General features: G+C 45.5%; 1 protein-coding gene across 4 annotated transcripts in view; it reads left to right on the top strand.

Moving 5' to 3' along the window:
* Positions 1–27,379, top strand: part of UNC5A (unc-5 netrin receptor A) — a 335,992-nt gene that overhangs the window by 177,135 nt on the left and 131,478 nt on the right. For all 4 annotated transcript variants that reach the window (XM_088465535.1, XM_088465533.1, XM_088465532.1 and 1 more), the window contains exon 2: positions 23,075–23,326. In XM_088465535.1, coding sequence (XP_088321661.1) covers positions 23,075–23,326 — 252 coding nt within the window. The remainder of the gene's footprint in view (positions 1–23,074; positions 23,327–27,379) is intronic.

Genomic DNA, 27,379 nt, shown 5'->3' with positions numbered 1-27,379 from the left:
TGCAGCCAGAGGCTGGAGCTCACTTCAGTTCTGAGCTCCACCTTCCAGCTCCCACAGTGTGTGTAGGGAGAGACGTCATGACATCTCTACCATAGTGCCGATCGCGAGGAGCTGTCGGACAGCAGCGGGCGCAGGAGCAGGGTTTCAGGTAAGTATAGTGTGTCTGTGTGTCATTATGTGTAAGGGACAATATTACTGTGTATCATTATGTGAAAGGGGCATTAGTACTGTGGGCATTGTGTAAGGGGCACCACTATTGTGGACATTGGGCCTGATTCAGAGCCGCTCGCTGCTGGCGAGCGCTCGCTCTGAATCAGGGCGTGTTTTGGTTTTTTGTTTTTTTCTCCAGCCCACTCGCAAAGCTGTGGGTGACCACCCACAGCTTGTGCGAGTGGCCTGGAGTACGTCGCGATTATCGCAGCCATAGGGCTTGCGATGAGACCCTGTGGTAGGGTCTCGGCTCTCGCAAGCCCAAGTGGACTTCCTGCTCTAATAGAGCAGAAAGTCCACTACTGACATCACTAGTGATGTCAGTAGGGCCGCCCACAAACGCCAGGTGTTCCTAAGGGAACGCCTGAGTTTGTGCAGCCACCCCCCCTCCCCGCCTACAAAACGGGGCGAGCTGTCACTCACCATCGACAGCCGCCCCATCTTGTAGCGAGACCCATAGTGACTGAGCTGCAGGACGGGTCTCGCGGAGGCAGTTCATGCGCAGTGGGGGACCATAGTGTGCAGGGGGGCGCCGAACAGGAGGGTGAATCTTGGTGTAGTGTCTATGGAAGTGAGACAAGCAATCATGTTCATCCATGATCTTGCTCCACCAGGTAACTGACCAAAGAGTGTCAGTGTACATATTTGAGTGCTCAGTCTGGAATCTAACCCATAGAGGAGGGTGTGGGCCCTCAAGCAGTGGGTCCCACCAGTGATTGCCCCTGTATCCCTGTGAGCCAGACCAACCTCGCCTATAAATTACATATATACTGTCTATACAGGCAAAATACTATCTGCCCATTTCAGCATATATACTCATATCGTGGACATGTCTCTTGTTAGCCAACCACCCAAAAGCATTATGGGAAAATGTATAGAAGGATTAAGCAATATTTTATTATCACCAGCAGACTATGGTTACAAAGAGTTTGCAAATACATAAGCAGTAGTGTGTTTACCTGGACAACAACTTTATCTCACTTGAGCGTCTGCTAAGCATTACATACGGTGAGACATCAACAAATCATCCTTGCGTGCTTGTGCATATGTTTTCAAGAGAGCATAGGTCTCTTCACCAGATGAGCTAAGATTAAATGCTTTACCCTGGAAAAGAGAAGATTTGTTCATACCACACTAGACAAGAAATACAGGCAGACTGCAATTGCCCACTAAACACAGAGATGCTAAGACATGAAGAGAAAAGACAGGGCAGTAAAACAAACACTCAGGCAAAGAGACAAACAAAGGCCGGAGGTTCGGTGTCTCTGTCGCTGTCTTTGGCCTTTTGTCGATAAGGGAGGGGTCTATGCTCCATCAGGCTGGTGCTGGAGTCAGCATGCCATGACCATCCTCTTCCCCTGGAGATGTGAGAAATGTCCCTCGTTGGTCACACTACGTTTGTTTTTCATTAGAAGTTAAGTGCGGACATGAGCGATCGAGGAGAGTTCAGCTTCCAGCCGCCTGTGCCTGATTGAAAGGCTGCGGGCAGCGGGGGAGCCTCTGGCAGTATCAAATAGGGCGAGCAGCAGGGCCTCAAGTACCTGATGAAATGTATATAGTCTACCTGGGGGAAAGCAAATGCAGGAATTCCTACACAGCTGAAAAACATGGCTGTTGGTATAGAGATATCCACCCTGCAAAACACAATAAGAAATACATGTACTGATCTACTGTACAGTATGAACAAAGGTACCCTAGAAAAAATGTGCACCCAACCACACTACTCAAAGAGCAAAATACTAGTGAACTAGATGACAAACAATGGGTTTAAAATGTAATCAAACATATATAAAAGATGAGAATAGCACACTAAGGGGTCTATTTACTAAGCCTTGGATGGACATAAAGTTGACAGTGATAAGGTGCCAGCCAACCAGCTCCTAACTGCCATTTTTCAAATACAGCCTGTGACATGGCAGTTAGGAGCTGATTGGCTGATACTTTATCTAGTAAATAGGCCCCTAAGCCTTGTATCAAGGATCTAGAGGGATATATATAGTAGAATATATAAATTTCTTTGTATTACTCATTGAAATTGACAGGTAATGCAGAATAAAATCATCTACGCACATCAAAGGGGTCTACAGGTGGGCGGAGGAATGGGACTGTCCCTCCTAAATTGCCGTTGTTAGTTGATATAGATATGTACTGTACAGGGCCGTAGCTAGGGTAGTGCGGCCGGTGCCATCGCACAGGGCACCACATGGCGGGGGCACTGTTTGGGCCTGTCAAATTTCTGTTTATTTCTTGTAGCTTCCTCTTATTTCATCCCCAGCATCTCCTGGCCTCCCCTATCTCTTCCCTGGCCCTTCCCCATGAGGCAATTCCCCTTTTTTGGGTGCATCATGTCCCTTTGTACAACGAGGGGGGCGGCAATGCTCTTTCTGGCACAGGGCACCAAAAAGTCTAGTTACGGCTCTGGTACTGTATGTGCTTGTAAGTTTTTATTTCTAGTGCTTGCACTAGTTAATTTCTCTATGTTCAGTGGTACATATTGCCCAGCCAGCTAATGAAATATATATGATCTATTACTCACTTAATACTGTGCTACTGCTCCTATTGTACTGACTATCTCATACACCATTGTACACTGATATTCCACTGTGGCAGCTACTGGAAAATCATTCAGCACCTACCTGTTCAGGCATCATGGCATGGGGGTACAGCTGGAAATGCAGCATACGTACTTCAGTTACAAAAGGATGTATGCACTTTAGATCAGCTCTGGGCCCTATCTTCCTCATAATCCTATTCCCACAAATCACATAATGGTTAGTACCAAGGGGTGTCACCACACTAAGGATAGGGTCATTTGAATCTCTACAGTAATACCTGCTCAGTTCAGCGACTGTCCCCAGAGAGTTGCTGTTGCTACAATTACTGTGAAGATGAGAAGAAGTATCCTGTCTCTGTGTCCAGCAGTGAGCATGATACCAAAATAAAATAGCGTACACTAAGATGCTCCAAGCTGGTGCATAAATACAAGAGCACCCATCCAGCACAAGAGAGAAAGTCACATCTGCGACTTTATCCTAATGCTAATATCATCCCTTCCTGAATGTTTCTGAATGTGCAAGGGCTGGCATGTTCATCTTTAGACACCAGCATCGATCGCACCATCAAACTTGCACCAGCCCTGTGCTAGGTACAGATTCTCTTACAGAGTATGACCTCCAATGTGAGCGATTAAGCCTCTAACACGCCCGCGACACTCCCATAAGACGGACCATCTTTGTGCGTCTGAATATCCACCTTACAGTCTCCGCACAGGAATGCCCAGCACATTTCTAATATATTTCTGAAACTGTGCTTCTTAATCACAACTGCGCCTCTGTGTACACCTCGAGGGACTCATCCACTGAGTAACTGTTTAGGGACGCATGTGCAGTTGAAAAACATCAACCAGTTGCTGAAATCAGTGACATAACCAGGGTATTTGGAGCCCAGGGCAAGATGAAAAACGGAGCCTCCCCCCCATGTGCGGCACACTGAAAAGTGGGCATGGTCACAAGGGCGTGGCCGCTGAAAAATGGGGGCATGTCAACATGACACATCACCGTTTCTTGTCACTCTGAGAACATTTCTTTCCATTCCATATGCACCTTAATGCCCCCAGTAGTAGTGCCCCTCTTGCAATGCCCACTGTAGTAGTGACCCTTATGCAATGTCCCCAGTAACAGTGCCCCATGTAGTAGTGCCCTTTATACAGTGCCCCTAGTAGTGCACCCTTATACAGTGCCCCCAGTAGTGACCTTAATACAGTGCCCCCAATTGTGGTCCCCCCATGCAGTGCCCCTTATACTGTGCCTCCAGTAGTGTTTGCCCCTTATACAGTGCCCCAAGTAGTGCGAGTGTACCACCCAGCACCGGCAGCGATGTGTGTGTTACTGTGTAGTGCAGACAGCACTCACTGCGGTCTGCACTACACTGACTTTTCCAGACCGTGGCCGATGGCGCCGACCCCCCCCCCCCCTCCCAGTCTGATGGCACTGGTGCGAATATCGGCATTGAATGCGACTCATGATCAGGCCCAAAGTATTTTCCAGAACATGAAAATGAATTAGGTTCAGTTGAGATAAATGGTGAAGTCAATGTCGACGTGGTTACTGTCGACCATCTGGCCAGATACCCATTCAGAGCATTATACAACAGCAACAAAAAAGCTTCATTTAATGTGACATTTACACTTTTCCGCATTGTGCTACTGTATATTTTTCTGATTCCTTGCATTCCTAGAGACACAGCTACAGTAAGTTGCAAGGATTGGCTTTCAACTTCAAGTGCCATCCAGGTACACGGGTACATGCCAAGCCATTTTACGTTGCACATTGGGTGTGCTTTGTATGTTCTCCAAATTTGTATACTGACAGCTTTATCCAGGGCATTTGCCATAAATAATCAGGTAAAGTAGTTGTTAACAAGGGAATTGTACGCTAATTCTCCTGCAGCTGTGATTTTAATAGCTGTGGATATGTGAATGTATGCCAATGCAACAGTGGGCAGGACTTGTACTGAGACGCCCACCAGTGCCATCGCAGCTATCTGCAACTGTGCACAGAAACTGTACGCAGGATCGGATGCAGGTCATGCCAACATCAACTCCTCAAGTAAGCCTATTGTTACTCACAATGGCTGCCGCAGCTGAGATGCCAGAACCCTATTAACTGCATATGGGATCACAGACGCAGAATGCAACACCCCTCCAAAAACAGTCATGACACGCCTGCATTTTTAGTCAACACTCCCCAATGCAACCCCCAAATGCTCCTTGCCTGTAAATCACACTGCAATTAAAGACTAGTGGTGTGTGACTATGGTAATGTACATTGACACATGCAAAGTGCGACTCAGAGGGATGCGCATTGGTAAAAAGTTGATCCTTTTGCGAAGACATCGGCATTGGGTACAACTCTGAATCAGGCCCAAGATCTTGTATATTCACATTATAAAAGACAATGCCTCCTAGCTAAGCTGATGTACAGATACCTCAGCTGACTTGAGGTACAGTATCAGACTGAGACCAGGCTTGTGTGGAGAAAACAATACAAAGATATTTGAAGTTACACGTTGACACCTGTCTTATAACACTACTCATCAAATCTGGAAAAGCAGGACCTGACATATCCACTAACACAGTACCACATACTGTCATATACACACATGTTTACTCAAAAGAATATTGTATGAGATGCCAAATCTTTCAGTTATTCTGATATAAGGCAGTGTTATGGGACCTATGTTGGCACAATATGAGGAATTGGCATATGAGTTCTCTTCTTCTTAGAAAAAGACCTAGTAGAAAATAAAATCTGTAATATGCAATTTTTTATGCTGTAGATATAACTTATCATTTATAGTTTATTTTCAACACTAGATAGACCTGAATTCCGTAATTTACAATTAACTGGAATACATTAAATACAAATGGTGATTATAGGATTTGCACTTCTAATGTGTGTTTTATCCTTTAACAGTTTCTCTTTAGTATCTGATTGCAGAACACAATCATAGGCATGGGTTTCTGCAGGTGGTCAGGCTTTGATTTTATGTAGATACAGATGTGACCTTATTCACATAGCGTTTCTGCACCAAATGGCACAAAATCCTTGGCGTGACTCCATGGGTAACTATACTTAATTTTTCCTAAATTTTGTGTCTTATTCGCATTGTAGTCTCATATAATGTCGCTCACAGTGTACCCAACACACTAGATTAGTATTTTTGTCACAAAGGAATTGTTATGAAGTAGTAGATCAAGCATAACCATATGTTGCATGAGGTATGACTGAGTTGTTCACATAGGAACCTTTATTAGCGGCTTGGTCACACACAGAAGTATATGAAGTGCCAGCATTGTACAGGGTGGTCCATAAGTGTGGAAACACCCTTATAAAAAATAAACGAGTAAAGAAATATTAAGAAAATGTCTATACATATGATATGGGAGCAGGGGAAAACTTTTTAGAGTATATCACCAGTATGGCGGTCATCTTGAATTTGGCCATCTTGGATTCACCTCTAAGTTTTTAATTGGGAAGGTAGTCATGTGACATATCAAACAGATGCAGAATTTCATAAGAAACATAATGGTGTTCTTCGTTTTAATGTATCTTTATTCATTCTCGAGTTTTAACATAAAGTTTATAGGATATGTTCGAAGTGCTGTCCACCATGTGGCAGTGTTAAGGATAGTCTCTCTTCCCATTCCTGATGAACCTTGACCAACATGACTGGCCTAATCTGTGCACGAGCATCAACAACTCATTGTTGCGGATGATAACGATCTTGTATCTTCACAATGTTCAATAGGTGCCTGAGAGATCATTTTCATGCTCATTTTGTAATGATTTGTCCCCCAGTAGCTGTAAGTGGATTAGCGCAGCTGCCTTCTTTATTTTTCAGTCCCCAAGACCTTGATGAATTAGAGCCTGATTCGGAGGTGCACACAGTTCCTGCGCAGCTGCGATTTCTCACCCATCCACAAGTGCGAAAATATACAAATGTCAGTTTGAGCATTCCTCTTGTGTACTTCCATGTGACGGACTGAACTAACCCCGTGAAGCCCATTTTGCATATGTGAGCATTGCCAAACAGCCCCGGATGGATTCGATCTTTCCACCGTCGGTCACATAGACTCCCCGAGCATCCCCTGCCTGGCGCACAGCTTCCCTTGTAACTTTCCTAAAATATGGCCACTGTGGCTGTGGTGCTGTGATAGAAAATGCAGTCACTTGCTGAAACATCCCCGTGTAACTCCCATAACGCACCCATGACACCTCCTCTTTTTGCACCCACTTTAGGTCACCACCCAGTCTCTACCGTTAAATGCCCATGAATTGCTGACACCTTCTCAAGACATAGTGATAACAAGCGCAAATGCGTATGCCATCTCACACACTGGTTCACACTATTTGCGCTTAGACAGTAGCAAAGAATTACTCAACTGCGTAAACATCGGCACTCCGTGCATCTCTGAATTAGGTCTTTAGACACATGGGGCCGGATACTGAGTCTCACATACCCGCGGTCACTTTTCCTTATGGTCGCAGCAGCCTACTTACTTCTTTAAGTACAAGAATCCACCCATGTATGCTGAATATCTGTGCGTCTGCATGTGGGAGTCCATCTCGCGCACTGTTTCTACGTCCGCAGCTGAAGCGGTCATTGATAATATTGGGGCTTGCACCCACCCCATAATGGGTGCAAACAATCATCCTGAAACCTGACATACGAGCAATCATTGGAGTTAATTTACATGCCTACAACACTTGCTGGAGGCGGATCAGTTCCGTGCATCCGCATAGTTGCTGCCCAGTTAACACCAAAATGCGCATTTCACTGAAAGATTGCTCCAATGGACGGATCTATCCATATGCACTAGCAAACTCCATGTATATACATATGCCTTGTCCGTGGCCTGCGTAGTCATGATTTCTTTCTACGGCGCATGCGCAGTATGCAGATATCTGCGTGAGATCCATCCACATTTCCACTTGTGCCTTACACAGAATCAGGCCCATAGTTGGTTTCCCCATAGAAAGAGAACTAGATGAAATGGTCATTTTATGGGATTGCTCTAAGTAATACATAGTAATGTGGTTAAATGATGGAGAAGTATATTGGATTGTGAGCCTTTGTCTAGCTTCCCCTAACTAATGGATGGAAAATAGAAAGGTATCTATTTTAATCTCACCAAAGCAAACCCCCCACTTCTGGACAAAAAAGAAAAAACATTTATCATTAGCAAAGGATTTTAATAATAAAGTATTTGTTCCTGTTGATCACTGATGCTATTGCCATCCTGAGATGGTGATCGCATAGGAGCACAGGGCCTAATTGAGAGATGTACGCTAAGCCGATGGTAAGGGTACATTTCCGATGGTTTAGGGCCTGCGCATGCACAGCATCTATCCTGCCAATGTGCGGAATGGGTCCTGCGATCTCTCTCACAGAGCCCCCAAGTGTTTGGGGGGCAGAGCAGGGGCACAGCTGGCCACCGTTCCCATAAACGGGGGCGTATGACCCCTGCTTTCCAGGAGGGACAAGGCTAGGTGGATGCAGATTACCTGGCCTCACAGCTGCTTCATCTACCGCAGTCTGGCAAAGGAGCAACTGCGATGGTGAAACAAGGCTGTGACCTTGGTCGCATGTAGCAAGGAGGTGTCTGTCTCCTATAGACCCCTCCTGCTGCATTTGCATTTGAGATGGAATTGCACAGCTGTTTGGGTGTGGCTCTGCAATTCTGTCCATCCCTGAATCAGGCCCACAGCTGGCAGTTCATGTATCACCAGTCCAGTGGCGTAATTAAGGCAGGGCCACCAGGGCTTGTGCCCTGGGCGCCGTGGGACTGGTGGGGGGGTACCACCGGCCACGGTACAGGCCCGCCCTAGTCACCCAGTGTAGTGCAGACCGCTGTGAGTGCGGTCTACACTACACTGTTAATACACACATCACGCCGGCGCTGGGTAGTACACTCGTACTAACCGGCGGCGATGTGTGTGTTTCAGCAGCCAATGAGAGTCAGACAGACTCTCATTGGCTGCTGAGACCACTGCCAGTACCGGGCTGGAGCTCACTCATGACATCTCTCCCATAGTATCGAGAGGTACACAGCGGGAGGACGGAGCAGCAGACAGCGGCAGGAGCGGGGATTCAGGTAAGTCAAGTCAGTGTTATGTGTGCGTGTGTGTATGTCTGTCTGTCTGTTTTATGCACTGAATAAGGGGCAACTCATAGGGGGGATCACTACTGGGGGCACTATATAAGGGGCACTACTAGGGGCCTTCATAAGGGGGACCACTGCTGGGGGCACAGCATAAGTGAATCTGCATAGGGGGATCACTACTGGGGGCACTGTATAAGGGGCACTACTGGAGATCTGCATAGGGGTATCACTACTGGGGGCCTGCATAAGGGGGGCCACTACTGGGGGCACTGCATAGGGGGGACTGTATAAGGGGCACTGTATAAGGGTGCACTACTTGAGACACTGTATAAAGGGCCCTACTAGGGCACTGTATAAGGGTGCACTACTTGGGCACTGTATAAAGGGCACTACTACATGGGGCACTGCTACTGGGGACATTTCATAAGGGGCACTACTACAGTGGGCATTGCAAGAGGGACACTACTACTTGGGGCATTAAGGTGCATATGGAATGGTAAGGAATGTTCCCAGAGTGACGAGAAAAGGGTGTGTGTAATGTTGACATGCCGCATTTTTCAGTGACCACGCCCCTTGTGGCATGTGACCACGCCCATTTTTTGGCACACGCACATAGGTGGGGGGTTCCATTTGTTTATTTGCCCTGGGCTCCAAATACCCTAGTTACGCCACCGCGCCAGTCTCCGTGAATATGTGACAACAGGCTGTCACAGACTGCAGGGCTTGATAAATAGAAGGAAACCGCATCTCAGTCAAAAAACAGAAATGTTGGATGACATCACAGCCTAGACAAAAACACGCTCACATCAAATATGACACACAGACACGTCATCATCTTTGTTTTCAATATATGTTATTCAGTCATGGAAGAAATAGAAATGTAGCTGTATAATCAGATTTGCTTGAAAATGAATGTACCTGGTCTGTAAAAATAAAATAATAAAGTAAACCAACCAAATTTTCACAGAGATGAAAAATAAGCTAAAAACTCTACGTAGTTTCTTTGTGAGTAGGATTTGTGTTTTCCCATGCAGCAATGGAGTGTGTTCATCTCCACCTGTTCCCATTGTGATGTGACTCATGCCTGCCAGCTCAGTTCAGCACCGCTCGCACTGATTTCTAAGCCTTTCTGATACATTAAAGTGCATTATGCTTATCACATTCCTAAGAATGCTCTTGTAAAAGGTTTTTTTTTCTCCCTGACGGTTTATTTTTTGCTTTGTAGGTCTAAAAGTATGGTGATCTCTTAGTGCGCATTAACGGTAGCTAAATATGGTAATAATGAACAGTAATATATATTAGGATAGAAAGCCATAAGAAAGAAGCTCTGTCCAGAAATAGCTGATATGCATGCAGACACACGAAGGTTGATATGCAGTGCTTTCTAGTGCACTGCAGGTGGCGCTCCAGGTACTGCAGTCTATAGAATGACATGGTTGCAGTCCTAAAGCTTACTATAAAGAATATGCCTGAATTTCGGGACACTTAACATACTTACATTTATTCTTTTAAAAGATCATAGATCCTAATTTTTTGATTTTTGTTTTCCTTATAAGGCACTGAGGGCCTGATTCAGAGCCGGACGCTCTGACCAGAGAGCTCGCTCTGAATCAGGGCCCTCCTACATGAAAATGGAGGGGCCTCTTGGACGCTCGCATAGCTGTGGGTGACCACCCACAGCTATAGCGAGCGTCCATGATGATGGTCGCGATGGACCATCGGGCTTGCGACGGAGACTGTGCGGTAGGGTCTCGCTGCCGCAAGCCCTGGAGTGATTTTGGCTCTATCAGAGCCAAAATCACTCCCACTGACATCACTACTGATGTCAGTGGGGCCGGCTTCAGACGGTAGGCGTTCCCATGGGAACGCCTCCGTCTGGCAGCCACGCCCCAGGCACGCCCACCAAAGGGGGCGTGCTATCAATCAACATCGACAGCACGCCCCCTTTGGTGCGAGACCGGGAGCGACGGCTACCCCGTCGCTAGCCAGGTCTCGCGCATGCGCATGACGGAGCTCACTCCGTCGTGCGCATGCGCAGTAGGGCACCATCGACCCGCTTGCAAGCGTCCTGCGCTCACGAGCGGGTCTGAATCAGGCCCTGAGACTAATAAGGAAAGAGTGGCCTGTACGCAAGAGCATGCAATCTAATTACATATTTCTATAGCTATGTTGTAATGAATTAAGGGCCTGATTCAGAGTTGTACTCAAACCCAATGGTTTGCATACAGCTCCGATGGTTCCCAGTGGGTTCATGCGCAGAATATGTACTGCGCATATGGCGATCGATGTCTGCAACGATGGTCACAGTGCCCCCTAAGCCACAGCATGTTTGACATGAAGCAGCCATATGGGGTGGGGAAGACGCCTTCTGCGGCATTAGCACATTACTGCACAGCGTTGTACAATAACGAACAGCTCAGGAGTCAGGACCTAAGTACTGTAAATAGTGCTATAATTAGAATTTGGAATTCAGTTAAATTGGCAGAAGCCAACTTTACTACAAATACACCAGTCTAAGTATTTCAGATTTGCCCCAGGAATTGTCCTTTTTTTTATTAGATGCATCATGTATTGTACATTCTGAGATGTGACATGTTAGTATTTATTGGTGAGTAGCTCCTAAAGGAATCGGTATGAAATACGGCCGGCCTCATGGCAGCGGCAGCCCGATGCTGGAACAGATCCCGGCAGCGGCAGCCCGACAGCGCTGGAAATCCCGATCGTCCCTAGGTAAGTATTAAAACCTATCCCCCTAACCCTCCCTTAGGGGTGCCTAACCCTAACCTCCCCCCAAGTGCCTAACCCTAATCCCCCCTCTAAGTGCCTAAACCTAAACCCCCCCTCCCCGCTGCCTAAACCTAAGTCCCCCGGGGGGCTGCCTAACCCTAACCTCCTCCCCCCAGCCTAACCCTAACCCCCCCGGGGGTGCCTAACCCTAATTCCCCCCCGGGAGCCCTAAACCTAACCCTGCCCCCCCCCCCCCGCGCGGCTGTCCGCTCGTGGCGCCCGGCATCCATTCGATCAGGATGCCGAGCACCGGTCTCCCGGCGTCGGGGAGTTGAGCAGTGTCTACATCTAGGCGCCGGGCATTTCACCCTCGTCGGTATAATGTCAGCCGGCTTCCCGATTGCATCCCATTTCTAAATGCACCAAAAATGTTCTAGTGAAATCCAGTGATTATGACATGTAGTGATCAGTCACCAAGACAATACTGAGAGTGAAATTATTAGATTGAGTATCATAAATGCAAATGGTGTCTGAAAAAACAAAATAAATTAAAATGTCAGAGTCTATAGATGTAGTGTATAAACTAAATTGGGGGTTGTCTTGGTACTATTTGCAGTACTACCACTACTACTAGTTGGCTCCAAGGCATACTTGCCTACTTTTGAAAAATCATTTCAGGGAGATTGTGAAAGTAACACCTACGAGCGCGGCGGTAAAGTGGACGTGTACTGCTACATCTGAGAGACGTATCATATAATTGACTTCCATCCAAATGTAAATGAGCCCCAAAGCAGTCAGTAAGATCTACTTGTTAATAAAAACACAACGATACTTTTCAAGAAAATGATGTAGCCATAGGGATCATTGTGCCTTATAACCAATGCAGGGAAATTATACTAATTATTCTATTTGAATGGATATCTCTCTGGTTTTTGTTAAATATATCAGCTACATAATGTGGGTAAGGTGCAATCAGGGAGATTGGTAGTCTCTTCAGGGAGACAGGGAGATTGCTACTATTTCAGGGAGTCTCCCTGACAATGAGGGAGAGATGGCAAGTATGCGACAAGGATTATCAGCGACCTGTGTCACATCGGTAACAATACTCAACACATTTGTACAACATGAAGTGGTGGAATAGCTTGCAGTAGTAGCAACTCAAGCTAAGCCAGTAACAGGTCCAAGTGCAGCATAATGTGACTATTGTGCACAATTTGTGGTGCATACTTCCCAACTTTCTTGATTTGTGTGGGACAGTCCTGATATGAAGGCTTTGTTTATTTGTCCCGATTAAGACATCTTTGTCCGTGGAAGGAACGTTTAGAAGAGCAGCGGTGAACAAAGGCCGCGTTGGAACAGGTGAACTCATGTCACTATAATTAGGGGCTTAGGAACCCTAGGCAACCGCCTGGGCTCGCTTTGTAGTATCGTGACGCCAACCATGGGAATGCAATGGATTCAGAGAGAATGTACTGTCTTACAAGATTGACAACCCTGAACCTGTTTGTAACTGGCTAACAGCAGAGTAAGCAGCTGTGCAATAATGATGTCATTTCTAATTATACATGTTTCACTAGGATGCAGTAGTTCATTTAGAATAAAATGTTCATGGTGAAAAGATTTTCCACTTGACCTGAAGAATTACAGTATAAGGTTTCTACATGATTAACTATGTAAGAAAATAAATTGTGTGCACTTCAGGAGAAAACAGATTACATCCAACTGTAATTCAATATCAAGATTAAGTATAATATCATCGTCGCTTTTCACATTCCTTTTATCACCGTTTTTTTTTTTTTTTGTAAATGATAAAGGTCTGTCCCGGTGAGGAGATAAATGAGCCAAATGCTGAAAGACAGGCGCAAAAGAGTATCTGTGCAGCCCCCCTTGAAACCTACGGGGTCTGCAGCACTGTTATTAGAAAAAAAGAAAAGGCAGACAATTCAGTGATTTCTCCGCACCTTTCTTTACTCTAAAATGAAAGGCTACAGCCTTCATCAGGGGCGTAACTAGGTATTTGAAGGCCCCATAGCAAAAGTTTGTAAGGGCCCCTATGTACCACCCAACTGTGGTACAAAATGTATGCATAAAAATGTATATAACACATTTAACTTTGACAAGGAAGATGGGCCCCTCAGCTCTCTGGGCCTCATAGCAGCTGCACCCCTTGCACAAACAGTAGTTACGCACATTGCCTTCATTTAATTTACTAGACTGCCGTGTCTTATTTTTTTAATCAAAACTTTTAGCAATTACCTATTTCAGTTGAAAACAACAAACATTGGGCCTGATTCAGCAAGGATCGCAACAGCGATCGCAGCTGCGATTATGCACGCAGTCTCGCTGCGATGATATGCAGTGTATAATATATGCACGCCCCTGCAATGGCGTTGGAATGCACTGGCACACCTGCGTTTCGCCGACCACCCCCCCGTCACTTCCCACAAACTGCACTTCCTGTCACTCACTCTGCGATGGGTGTGCTTAGTCACTGCGATCACAGTCCGATGACGGGGGGTAGTCAGCAAAACGCAGGCGTGCCTGGTCATTTGAGCGCTGTTGCATGGGCATGCATAAATTAGCCATTGCGACGGCAGACGCAGCTTGTGTACTCACTGCATACAACGAGGTTAGCAATTTCTGAATAAGGTCAGACCTGCTGTAATTCTGCGTGAGGGGCAGATGTTACTCGATGTTAACGATGTATACGCAGGTCTGCAAGGTATTACGGGTGTGAGATAGCGGTAGTGTGCAGCAGTGGGTGTCTCTATGCTAGTTGTGCGACAGCATTGAGATAGCGGTCATTAGCCCATTTGTCTAATTAGCATTGAGTGTTGATTATAGCAACTTGTGACTATTTATATGTGAGCTAGGCGCATCCCAGCTATGACATATGCCAATAACTTTATGTTATTGGTAACACGCTAACTATGCATGTAGAAATTTTGTCATTCTTCTGTATTTAGTGTTTTAGACAAAATTACCTTGGCTGATGTGTGGAATCTAAAATGATTGAAAATTGTGGCTTCATTTGATTGCACAAGTCTGAAAATGTAGCTGGTAGGTATCCACATCATATGCGTGGGCATCTGCTGGTCTTACAGGGTTGCCAACAGGAAAAACAACTAGAGCACCACATTTGTAGCTGGCTCGTGAAGAGTTCCGACTCCCTGTTGTTTTGCCTGTTAGCTTGTTATCTTTGTTCATTGACCAAGTCAGCAAAAATTACCTTATCACAAAGGTCTCAAGCAAAACTTACAGTCCTCCATGAAAATTCTTCACTATAACGGAAAACACAGTATGGTGTCCTCAATTAAGAGATCGTACCAGGCTACCCAGAAGCATTGCTAGATATATGACCTATTAGCAGTCAATAGCAATGAACATGGCAAAAGGTGGTATTGCGGTACTGGAAATGGAAAAAAATGGTAAATTAATTCAACTTTTACTTCTGTTATTAACAGATTTTAATGTACATTTAATAAATATTGGGTAAAGGATTTTAGATAATATCTGCAATACTGTATGGTTACTCCGCCAAGGCACAATGAAATATTTAGCCATAAGGTTGCCATACAGTACAGCAGAATGATAACGTTCCAACCAGCCAACTAGTTGTCTGGTTGGAATAATGTTCATTTGCTCCCACACTGAAAAACAGCAAAAACCAGTTGTCACAACTTGTTGGAAAAAATCAGACATGTTTGATTTTTCCCAACTAGTTGGGTGACTATCTTTTCAGTGTTGAGGGAAAGATGGACCTCCCAACTGAACGACTTTACAGAATTAGATGGATACTCAGGGAGCAGGCTCCTGCTGCTGCAGAAAGGGGAAGAAGGTGCAGCCCTCCCGTGCTTGGCCCCACAGATGAAGCAGCGGAGCCACCTGTCAATTGCTGATGGCGCTTTGCCCTCTTCCTCCCCCAACACTGCCATTAGCCACTGCTTGCAAACCATTGGGGTGGCCAGGGCTCACTCATGCCGGCTCTCATTGGGCCAAGCGTCCGGGCGCAACTCAACCCCTCTCCTCTTTTCACTGCTTTGTTAAACCTTGGTATGCTGCAGTTATTTCTGTACAGGGAAACTGGTTCCTATGTGTAGGCCATGTAAACCAAGTTTTTTAGTTTATTTGATGTTGTTGTTCCTCCCTTGGAGGTAATACGCAGCAGTTGGCAGCTAAGTTTCTGTAAGTGTCAGAAAATTGGCTTGTCGTGTATATTAAGGGAGGCCCAATTTCGCTATTCCATCGGCTTGGATAGCAAGATGGAGGAACTAATGTGGCCACAATGCAGCAGGCCCAGCAGGACAAAATGCTAGCTATTGCCAAGGCCCAGGTGAAGAGCAACAGACTGTTGTGAGCAGAGCTGAGTCAGCTCCGACAGGGTGAGCACGGGCCTGGCGTCATGCAAATGATTACACCCTCAGGCGACGTCGAGACATTTCTGATGTCATTTGAAGGAACGGCAACTCGGCTTATATGGCCAACAGAGGAGTGGATGGAAAAATTGGCTCCTTACTTGATGGGCAAAGCACAGCGGACCTATGTGGACAGCGGGCCTATGTGGATATGCCCGAAGTCCAGGCAGCGAGTTATCTGCAACTAAAAGACGTCATTCTGGCATGGAGAGGGGTGACTGGGCCTGGGAAGGCACAACAATTTTATAACTGGCGATTTAGGCTGGGGTCCGCAACTCATGTCCAGCTGGCTGACCTGGCGAAGTTAATAAAGAGCTGGTTAGAGCTCGACCGGAATCTTATAAATCCTGGCAATTGGCCATTGTATGCGGAACTTAAACCGCAAAGATGTGTTTTACAGACCGATCCCCAGTCATTTAAGAGCTGGCGACAGCCATTGCCCAGTATAACCCCTTGGAAAACATGGCTCGGACAGCCAAGAAAGTAGACAGGCCGAAACTAGCACTAGATGTTGGAACAGACCGCAAGGTCACTACAGCGGGGTGCTTTGAGTGTGGTGAACTGGGCACTTCTGGAGAAAGTTTCCAAATCGGCAAGAACCAATGGATTGTTCGGTGGTATGACTAGGCCCTGCATTTCCTGCCTGTTTTACCATGTCCTTATCCATGGGTAGTCCGTTGCTGTTCCAAATGTCCCTCCTGATACAACATGCGGTGTTGGCATTAGTGGATTCGGGCAGTGAAATCACCTTGGTGTCCAGCACCATAGTTCCAAAAAGTTTAACGACCCGGCTACCATCAACAAAGTTTTATGCATCCACGGTAGTAATATAACCGTGTCTGTATTCCCGTTGCTGTGAGAGGACAAATGGTACAAGTTGTGGCAGCAATAGCACCAAGGCTGCCATACTCCCTTATTCTGGAGTGAGACTTTCCAGTTTCGAGAAATTATAGTGGAAAGTATGGGTCTGGAGAGATCAAGAAGCCTCAATATCTGGAGCCTTGGTATCAGGCTTTGGCTGTAACTACTGTAGACCAGCGTCATGTTCCAGAAACAAGAGGAAGAAGTCCTGGCCAGAGAAACCTTGGCAGCTGGTGAAGATTGGTCTTCAGATTCCAGGACTGTATCTCTCCAGGACTTTGCTCGAAAACAGCTTAATGATAGTGCATTGGAAAATCCCTAAAGACATGTGGTGAAAGTTAATTGGAGTATGGAAGACTAAGAGATCGGCCGAGGGACAACCATTCTTTATAGTAGAAGGGGACCTGCTATATAGGGTCAGTGGCGTAACTATAAATTTTGCTCCCCCCTGCCAAAAAAGTTTCAAACTCCCCCCCCCCCCCCATGGCTTTTTGTCAAAAATAATTACAGGGACATTTATACGCAATATGGCTCCCAATGCAAAAGTTAAAAATGTGCCCCCACCCCCCCTAGACAGTTTACAATCTTTTTCCTCCTTATAGTAATGCCCTTTACATATTATTCCACACACCGTAATGCCCCTTACATATTACTCCACACCCCCTGTGCCTTAACTACCTGCTTCTCTCACCCACCCCCTGTATCTCACACTACTTGCTTCCCCCCACCCCCTGTGCCTCACACTACTTGCTTCCCCCACCCCCTGTGCCTCACACTACTTGCTTCCCCCCACCCCCTGCTCCTCACACTACCTGCTTCCCCCCACCCCCTGCGCTTTACACTACCTTCTTCCCTATCCTACTCCCTACACCTCACAGTGCTCACACTACTTTGTCCCAGTTACAGTACCTCTCAGTCCCCCTTTGCTGACAGAGACGGGCTGCATCTCCTCCTTCCCATCCCCAACGCTCTCCGTGGGTGGCTCGGCACCAAACAGGGCACTTCTTTGATCAGCGCTGCCTGAGACTGGCTGCTTCTCCTCCCCCTCTCAAGGCAGGCAGTGGGCTCTCCGCGGCGGCTTGGCACCCAGCAGGAACACATACACACATCTTCAGTGCTGGGATAGTGAATAAGGCAGACTACAGTGGCAGCTTAAACTATGAGCTGGCTTCTGAGGATGGTTCCCATGCGGTGTCCTCATGAGCTGCATCAACGTTCCTTTCCCCGAGCGTGCATGCACACACACAGTGATAGCAGGGAGGCGGAGCTGAAGAAACTGACTGGAGGGAGCTATATGTGGTCCATTGGTAAAGGCACTTTTCAAATAAATCTGGAGTTTCAATTACTATTATGATCATCTAAGGTGCCACAAAAAAATAGTGCTGGCAGCCTCAAGAGGGTGGGATGTGGGAGGATCATCTACTCTTTCGTGAGTCAGTGGAACTTCCCGAAACATTGTGCATGGTACCTGTGGTTGCTGGAACCTGCTCCAATTTTTTGGTGATTTTTTCAGAAATATAGCGCATGTCCATATTTCTGAAGAGAGCACTAATAAATGGCACTGGTGGCCACAAGTAAATTCAATGTGTAGCAATCATTATAGATACTGTACACCACTGCTTTAACTATATGGTGCAAAAAGTAGGTGCTCATTAACACCAAAGTGGGCCCATGTGCAGGAGGCCCCTTCCTCCCTGGATCCTATGCAGCCCAGGCTGGAGAGGATCCAGTGAGGCAGCTGCTGCTGAGGGGCAGTAGTCTTCCCTCTCCCCCTGCTCGATGTGCCACTGCACTGCTATACAGCAACCAGCAGTAGTGGGTGGTGAGAAGTGTTTGGGGGAGGGAATCACACTGATCACCCCCCCCCCTTTCCTGGATTCGCCCCTGCATCGTGCATGAAAATCCCAGGAAATCACCAGTATCTGAGATACTCAAATCACCTTGATGGCACCAACAATCATAGTTAAACATAGTTAAAGTCACTTACATCACAGTTCTTCATTATGCTGCATGGCCATAACAATTAAACTTCTTGACCATGTCTGTCTTGCATAAAATTGGCATCACAGGTTTGGTGACTAATTCATTTCAACAATGAGCAGGGGAACCTAATAAAGTGGACACTGAGTATTCATCACGCGCGTATGTGTGTGTGTGTTGTTTTTGTTATTGCTCAGCTTTAACTTGACAGATCGAGATGAAACAAAGTGCAGGATATTTCTAGGAGTTTCTTATTTTTGCGTCAACTTGGAACAAACAGACAGACACAATGGGTCTCTTTCAGACCTGATCGCAAGCGCTGACCGCTCACAACCGGGTTGATGGTTAGGCCCTGCGCACGTGCAGCAGCCGCACTGCGCGTGCACAAGCCCCGCTCAAACTCTCTGCGCGTGCGCAAACTCTCTCGCTCCAGAGCTCACTACAAAAGGGCCGGCTGTCGATGTTGATCGACAGCTTGACCCGTTTTGTAGGTGGGGCGGGGGTTGGTTTAAGAAACGGAGCCGTTTTGTGGGTGGCCGCACTGACATCAGCAGTGATGTCAGTGGGGAGCTTGCTTCTCGATCAGAGCAAGAAGCTCCCTGGGGCTTGCGGCTGCCGAGACCCAACCTTAGGGTCTCGTCGCAAGCCCTCATGGTCGCGATGGTCTTGATCATCACGACCATCACACTGGTCGGTCGCTAAGCTGTGGGTGGTAACCCACAGCTTAGCTAGCAACCAGGAGGCCTCACTTAAAAATAGAAGCGGCCGCCCTATTTCAGAACAAGTGCTCGCTTCTTGCGAGCGCCTCTGAATGAGGGCCAGTGTTCTTACAATTAGAGATATAAATCACTATTTCACAATTCTGGCCACCCTTGCAGGGCCTTGCCATTCTGCAGTCAACTATTTTAGGAAATCATGAATTAGCTGGGCAACATGGGGTGAAACGTACCTGGAATTTGGACCCAGAAGCAGCTGCCACTCCTTACAATCATGCAGACCCAAAAGCCAGAGTAATGGGGTTCCCACGTCCTGGAGGCAGGGGCGACTGACTCAAGGCCAGCAGAAGAAACAGCAACAAAAATGCTGTTGTTCTCGGCTGCAAGATACACTGACAGTTCATCTCTGCACAGTGCTCAGTTCATTCTTCTCTGTGTCAAGTGGCGCCCATATAATTAACAAGTACCACTAATCCTTATCCTTCTATTGCAGGGATGGAGAACCTCAGGCCCGGGGGCAGTATAAGGCCCGCAGAACCATTTGATCTGGCCCTCTGAGCTTTTTTCAGCTAGTCTCATTTGGCTAGCAGGGTGCCTAGAATGGCATCCTGCAGCCAGAATCTATACAGCAGTCCCACCTGGAGCATCCTTAGGATGCTTCAGACAGTCACACCACTGCCCTTGCAGCTCCCCGGAGCATCCTCAGGATGCTCCAGGCATTGCTGTAATCACCGGCGATTGTGGCACCGCCCCATGTGGTGCGGGCCCTCCAATAATGTTATATATATCAAAATGGTCCCGGCAGAAAAAAGGTTCCCCACCCCTGTTCTATTGGAGGAGTATGATTAATAACTTATATTTGGAGATAAATTATGTACTGTATATAGAGGAAGGTATATAGATGTATCTGTGTGCAGCTTATAAAGATTTATGTGCATATGTCTAAAGAATGGATTGAAAGTCCTAACTTTGATAACAAAATAATGAAATGGCTGCTGATACTTCAAATCTGCCAAAATGAGGATAGGAATAGATGTAGCTAAATGAACAGAAATATGACCCTGAAAATCTATTTTATCAGAATCTATTTATGAAAGCTATTAATAGAATACTTCCCCATCTTGTAGAGAGAACCAGCCCTCTCTTTATTCACTGGGTTCTGCCTACTTGTTATTATTGGGCTTTGTATTCCTATTGTAAAGGACAGCTGAATTCTTCACTAATGTAACCAGATTTCAGCGTCTGTGAATTAATGGTGCTTGTATTTCTGAAAGCATAGAAAACGCTGAATCGTTGTAAAGATAATAAAGGTTCCCAGAATGTATGTTTTGTACAAATCATAAAATAATTATATTGGCATTAGTTAATAGTTTTTAGATATATAACAAAAAATTATTGTTAAAAGATTGAAGGAAATATGCATGCAAGTATTAAGAATATAATTTTTATTATTCATTCTCACAGATTGTGTTTTATGTTGAAAGTTATTTTGGAAAATGTTAAAGACCCAACAGGAAATGTTCCAACTAATAATTGGTCTGCATTATATATTCTACATAAATCTCAGTAACAATTTCAGGAATGACTTATTATATGGTGTGTGTCATAGTTTCAAGTAGATATTCTCTGAGATACTGTCTAGAAGGCAGACTTGGGTTAAATTACATTCTTTACTGTGACTCTATGTTTAAATAGAGAGCATACATAATAGACGTGGAATCATAGGCAAAGTTGGGAGTCCTTAAAAAAAAGAGTGGTGCCCCATGAACCGTAAAATAATCCCACTAAGACTTGTAAACCAGCTAATTTAATGAAAAATAGAGATGACAAGCAGTGATGTCCAGATTATGTTATAGAAGTAAATCATGTTTGAAAAGACAGTGGGAAAAAGTGTTTGTTTAAGAATGAAATGGACCTTTAGTAGGCCTTTAGATGTAGGGGTCTATGGTGTTAGGAAAGGGAGAATTAAGAGAGGAGGAGGTCAGTAAAGCAATATACTCCTTGGCTTAATCATATAATACGTTTCTGTACAGTAGAAAATAAAAATCCTAGTCATACGAATGGCATAATTTACAGCATACTGTGAATTATTTATATGATAGAGAAATTATGTGGCTATATATGATTAAACCAGGTTCGGAACACAACATCTCTGTGAAAAATGTAGGGGATGGCCTTGTAATGCCACTCCACTCTCAAGTGCCCAAGTGAATAAACTACCAGCCCACCCAAACCCTTACACTTGAAGCTCCAAGTTTCTCACACTAGTCTCTGAAGATGCCCTGTCTGAGGAATGCGCACAGTAAGGCTCTGGTTTGTGAGCAAATGGCAGGGAATTTATACTGTAAGCTCTACTACATCAGGGACAGATGTGCCTGAATATAGTTTTCTATGGTATGGTGCTATATAAATAACAGATAATAAATTGCTTGGGAATTTGATAGAAACCGTAAATAATAGTGCTCTTGAAAATGGGGTAATGTGTCACTTTGCAATACTGTAGCACAGCCATCACCAGTGATGAGACTGAGGAAATCCACTAGAATTAGCAACCAACAGAGGGAGAAATATAGGGCTGTTACTAGAGAGAAAGGCTTAACAAACACTGGCGCAGAGAGAAGGACGCCAGTCTGGGTGCCTGCAGCTTACAGTTTAGCCATATTATCTTACCATGCTGTTAAGATGGTTTGGCAACACTCCTCTCAACATGCCCCGCCATACAGTTGCTTCAAGAATGGCGCATTGTTCAATCATAATGTGGGGTGGCGACACGCCCATGCTTAGTCACGCCTCCCTCTAATACCGGCAGTAACATTATGCAGCCCCTTTTAGGCAATGGTAACTTTTTTATGTTGCAGGACTAATAGTCTATTGCTATTAATGCCAAAATGGCCATAACCAGAGGTGGGTATTGGAGTTGACTGTAACTGTAAAGCATTGTGGAGGGTGCTGACACTATTCAAATGAATGTTAATATGTTATGATTATAATTAATAAATAATAAATAAATAATACAGAAGAGGATGTGGGCTTATGGTACAATGTGCCCTGAACCCAGAAATGTACTCTTTAAGCCACAGACACACACATACATGGCATACAACATATCCAAATTTGATGTATTATATTTACGTTGAAGTGTTATTCTCTTTTCTAGATGCTATATTTATTGAATGGTACTGGTTGTGGCATTATGCTGGTCCTTTAAAGAGAAGGAAAGTGTTAACAAATAAAACATTTTCAAACCATTCATCTGTGAATGTGTAACACGGATATAGTTTAATTTAATGTCCAATCCTTTTATTGCGTCTTTTAATGCAACGTTTGTCATTGCTTAAAACATGAAAATCAATAACAAGATGAATATAGCAGAGTAAAAAGGCTTGAGGCTTGTAGGTGATTGAGAAAGATAAGGGGAGATGTGGAGCGGTGCTAATGCTTACAATGTGCAGGCAGCAGGTGAGCAGTGCACTCAATAGCCTCCTGTTCTCTGATTTCAGGATGCCAGCAGAGCTCGGGGCCAGCAAATCCTTTCCCCATGCCAATGCCCGGTGCAGCCAGTCTAGGAGGACAAGGGGGGGAGTTACTACCGCACTTCCTCCTGGAGCCCGAGGATGTCTTCATCGTCAAGAACAAGCCGGTGACCCTGAGCTGCAAAGCCACCCCAGCTACACAAATCTACTTCAAGTGCAACGGAGAGTGGGTCCACCAGAGTGACCATGTGATCCAGCACAGTGCAGACCGCAGCACGGGTAATACATGGGTTACACAATAACTACACAGAGTCTATGGAGCCTATTTATCAACGAGTTCTATTATACGCACCGGGTGATAAAACCTGTTTTGCGTATGATAATGGTGCTCTAGCCAATCAGCTCCCAACTGTCATCTGTTTGAAAAATGACAGATGGGAGCTGATTGGCTGGAGCACCATTTATCATACGCAACAAGTTTTATCATTTGTTGTGAATGATAAAACTTGTTGATAAATAGGCCCAGACCGCACTCTTCACATGTTGCACATCATTATTATTTTTATATTGCATATTAATTCATTGTTATTATTTACAAGCCATAATATTTGTCTCTAGGCTCCATTTTGGATAAATTATTTCCATGTATCTATTTTATAACAATTGTTGGCAGTGGGAGTTTGGAGTAGCATGAGAACATGGGGCAGCGTGAGGGAATGGAAGCCTGAGGGCATGGGTCAACACAGATTTATAATCCTAGCCTGATCAGTGCTGCTGTATAATCATGCAAAGGTGTAAACCTAATCACCTACAGATCTACTCATTATAACTCTATGTGCTTCCTCCCCATATGTCTATAACTTGGGCGATGTTAAAGGCATTTTATACTAAAGCATGACTCACAATTAATTGACATATGAATGTGTGTCTTATTGTAGATTAACCCATATCTAGCAGATTCTTTATTGAAAATCTGCCTACAAGGGTCACGGTTCTGTTTAACTCCCGGCTGATACTGTACGTCACTTAGCTTGATGGAGAAAGCTTTCAGGCTAAATGTATGCAGGGAAACGCAGCAGTACTGAATGACCTTTCTCCAACATGTTCACTGATTACTAATAGAACAAGCAAGTATAACCCTACTTATAAACGGACGCACTCTGAGAAAACAGTTATATATTTAGTTTTCCTTTAAACACTAATCAGGGCCTGTACGTAAAGCAATACCTACATAGTGCCATGCTTCAGTACATGCCCAACCTTCAGGGTTGCCATAAGAAATCGTGGGGCCCACTACAGTCAAAGAAAGCCGGGCCCCCCGGGGAATGGCGCAGAGGTGGGTGGAGCTATGTATAATATGGGAGGAGCTACACAGGGGGGGTTGGACATCAATTGTGCATAACCCAGTTTAAAAATTCTCAAAGTTTGGGGTGGGGAAGGCAGGATGGGCATGGGGGCACAGGGCTGGGAAGGCTGGACTAGGGGTGCACAAGGCAGGGATGGCTGGACCTTAATTGGGGGCACAGGGCAGGGAAAGCTGGCTGGACTAAGGGGGGGAGGGAAGGCTAGGTACACTAGGGGGGAGGCACAGGGCAGGGAAGGCTGGACTGGGGAGGGGGACAGGGCAGGGGAGGCTTGCTGCACTAGATGGAGGGGCACAGGGCAGGGACTCCTACCTTGTTTCTTCAGCGGGCTCGGCAGACAGCAGTGCAGAATATATGAATCGACAGCCAGGGAGACACAGCACCGCTGGAGGTATTTGAAATATGATGCTGCCGCGAGCCAATCTCAGCTCATTGACCGGCAGCCAATCAGGAGCGGCTGCAATGGCTGCTCCTAATTGGCTGCCGGTCCGCGAGCTGTAATGTCTTGCGGCCGGCACCATATTTCAAATACCACTGGTGGCGCTGTGTCTCCCCGGCTGTCGATTCATATATTCTGCACTGCTGTCACCCAGGCCCCCGCTCTCTCCAGGCCCGGGACTCCGGGCTCGGCAGTCCCCCCTGATGGCTGCCCTGCCAACCTTACTTACTTTTACAATGCCACTCCTTCACTACTGCATGTCCCCAGTGAGCACAATCAGGGCCCATCTACACACATGTGACCCGATATGGAAGAACATTGTGGTTTTAGGGGCATATGTATCAAAGCTTGATGTGAAATAAAATTGTGAGATATGTATCACCAACCAATCAGCTTGTAACTTACATTTTGCAGGCTGTGTTTAAGAAATGATAGTTTGGAGCTGATTGGTTGGTGATATATATTTCACAATTTTATCTCACATCAACTTTGATACATAGGCCCCTTAAAGTGCAGAATCCAGAGGCCCCTTAAAGTGCAGAATCCAGAGGACATGTCTTGCACAAGTGAATCCATCTAAGCACCACATTCCATAATATGAGTATGCTTTGGGGCTGATTGAAACTTACATGAAAAATAGGACATGGCGCACTGGCATTTACAGGTGTAATGTGCTGTGCGGCCTCTATTTAAGTGTCCTAAGGAGAGATGTATCAAGCCTTGGAGAGAGAAAAAGTGAAGTTACCCATAGCAACCAATCAGCTTCTAGCTGTCAATTAGCTAGCACAGTATTTGAAATGACAGAAGCTGATTGGTTGCATTGGGCAACTACTCCACTTTATCTCTTTCCAAGGCTTCAAACATCTCCCCCTCCAATATGTGCATTGTATAACTATATCAGATGTGTAGCAAAATGAGCTATCTCAAATTACAATAATTAACCTCCATACACATAAACGTGTATTATCCTGTGTCACCAGACACTGAAACCAGTACACCTTTGTTTATAAGGTATTAAATAGTCTCAACATCCCCCTCTGTGCGGTTTACTGCTTATAAACCACCTCAGGCTAAAGGTCTGCTCTGTCTGCCACTTGCTACATTCTAGGAAACCAGCACAATTGGCCATGACCCCTGTCTGCCTCCTTACTGACAGGATGAGTGATGAGAATTTTGTGAGCAGTAGTTATATTGTGCCTTAAAATGATACACAGTCTGCGTACTCTTCCTGCGACTTCTATCTGCTCCAAGCTGCCCCTCCCAGCTCCAGCTCTCTTCCCAATGAGGATGAGAAGACAGAGGTGCATGGCTTGTAGCCTGACAAGTGACAGTGACTGGGAGATATGCCACCAGACTCCGCTTTTTTTACTTTATCATATTTCACAATAGTATGCCGAGAAAAGGAGAAGAAAGAGGTGGAGGGGTGAATGCAGAAAGCAGCAGGTTTTTGTTATTCTCTTTTGTTAATTAATTAAACTCTAAATAAGGCTATTCTATTGCTCATCTTTAATGAGCTTAAAACAAAAGGCAGGCAGTAAAAACCAGATAGGCAATGAGGTGTAGAACATTGCAGCTACCACGTTTTCTATTCACAATAGCGTTAAATCAGTCTTTCTATGGATAAAGAGCAGTTTGGCTGCATTTGTTTGATAAACCTGAACTCTTCCATTAATGGAAAGCTTGCAGGAAAACAAAGCACTGAGGGTTCATTTAGCAAAGCAAGCTCCTGTCAGTGTCTATATAGGATTCCGAAGAAAAATGCATTTGACATAAGACCAATATTATAAAAAGAATTTAAAGGACAGCTTAACCTCAATTTAACCTCAACATTTTCATATTTTAAGCATGAAGGTAAAATGCAATATTCTGTCTTCATCGTTCTACTGCGACTGGTAAAGTACAATTAGAGATAATGCCACACACACTGTTCCTTATACAGGGGCTAATTCAGGGTTGGGAGCTAAGCAAAACAAGGAGGAAAATGTGCAGAGAGATTTATGCTGGGTACAAACTGACAGATACATAAACCGATCAATTGATCGGCCAATATATCTGCTGCCCGTCGGCCAGTGAGTACCCATGATATGTCGGTGAACGTCGGTGTTCACCAACATATCGCATTGGCTGTGCTGCACAGCCAATGGACAGATATGTCTGCAGATATATCTGTCCATCGTTAAGTGTGTACGGGTGGTTTGCAGACCGCCGTACACACACAGCGGCAGCCGCGAGGGCGGGGGGCGGGACATGCCCCCGACCTGCCCACCAGCCGCCGGGTCTCGCCCCGGCCGCCGGGACCCGAGGGCACCATCATCTGGAGATATATCTGTCAGGTGTGTACCCTCCTTTAGATTCATGTCCAAACTGAAATCTAAATTGCAGTGTAAAGATAAGGCTGTCCAGCATTTGTGGGCTACATGCAAAATCAGGCAGTATTTACCCTGCATGCAAAAAGAATAAATGCATTTGCTCCCCTTGAATTTCAAGTTTGCAACATGGTTTGTCCACGTGCAACGTTACTCCTTTTTC

The sequence above is a fragment of the Taudactylus pleione genome, unplaced genomic scaffold (genome assembly GCF_031769625.1).
Source record: "Taudactylus pleione unplaced genomic scaffold, aTauple2 ptg001990l, whole genome shotgun sequence".
NCBI classification, from domain to species: domain Eukaryota; kingdom Metazoa; phylum Chordata; class Amphibia; order Anura; family Myobatrachidae; genus Taudactylus; species Taudactylus pleione.
This window is presented reverse-complemented; position numbering and strand designations above follow the sequence as displayed.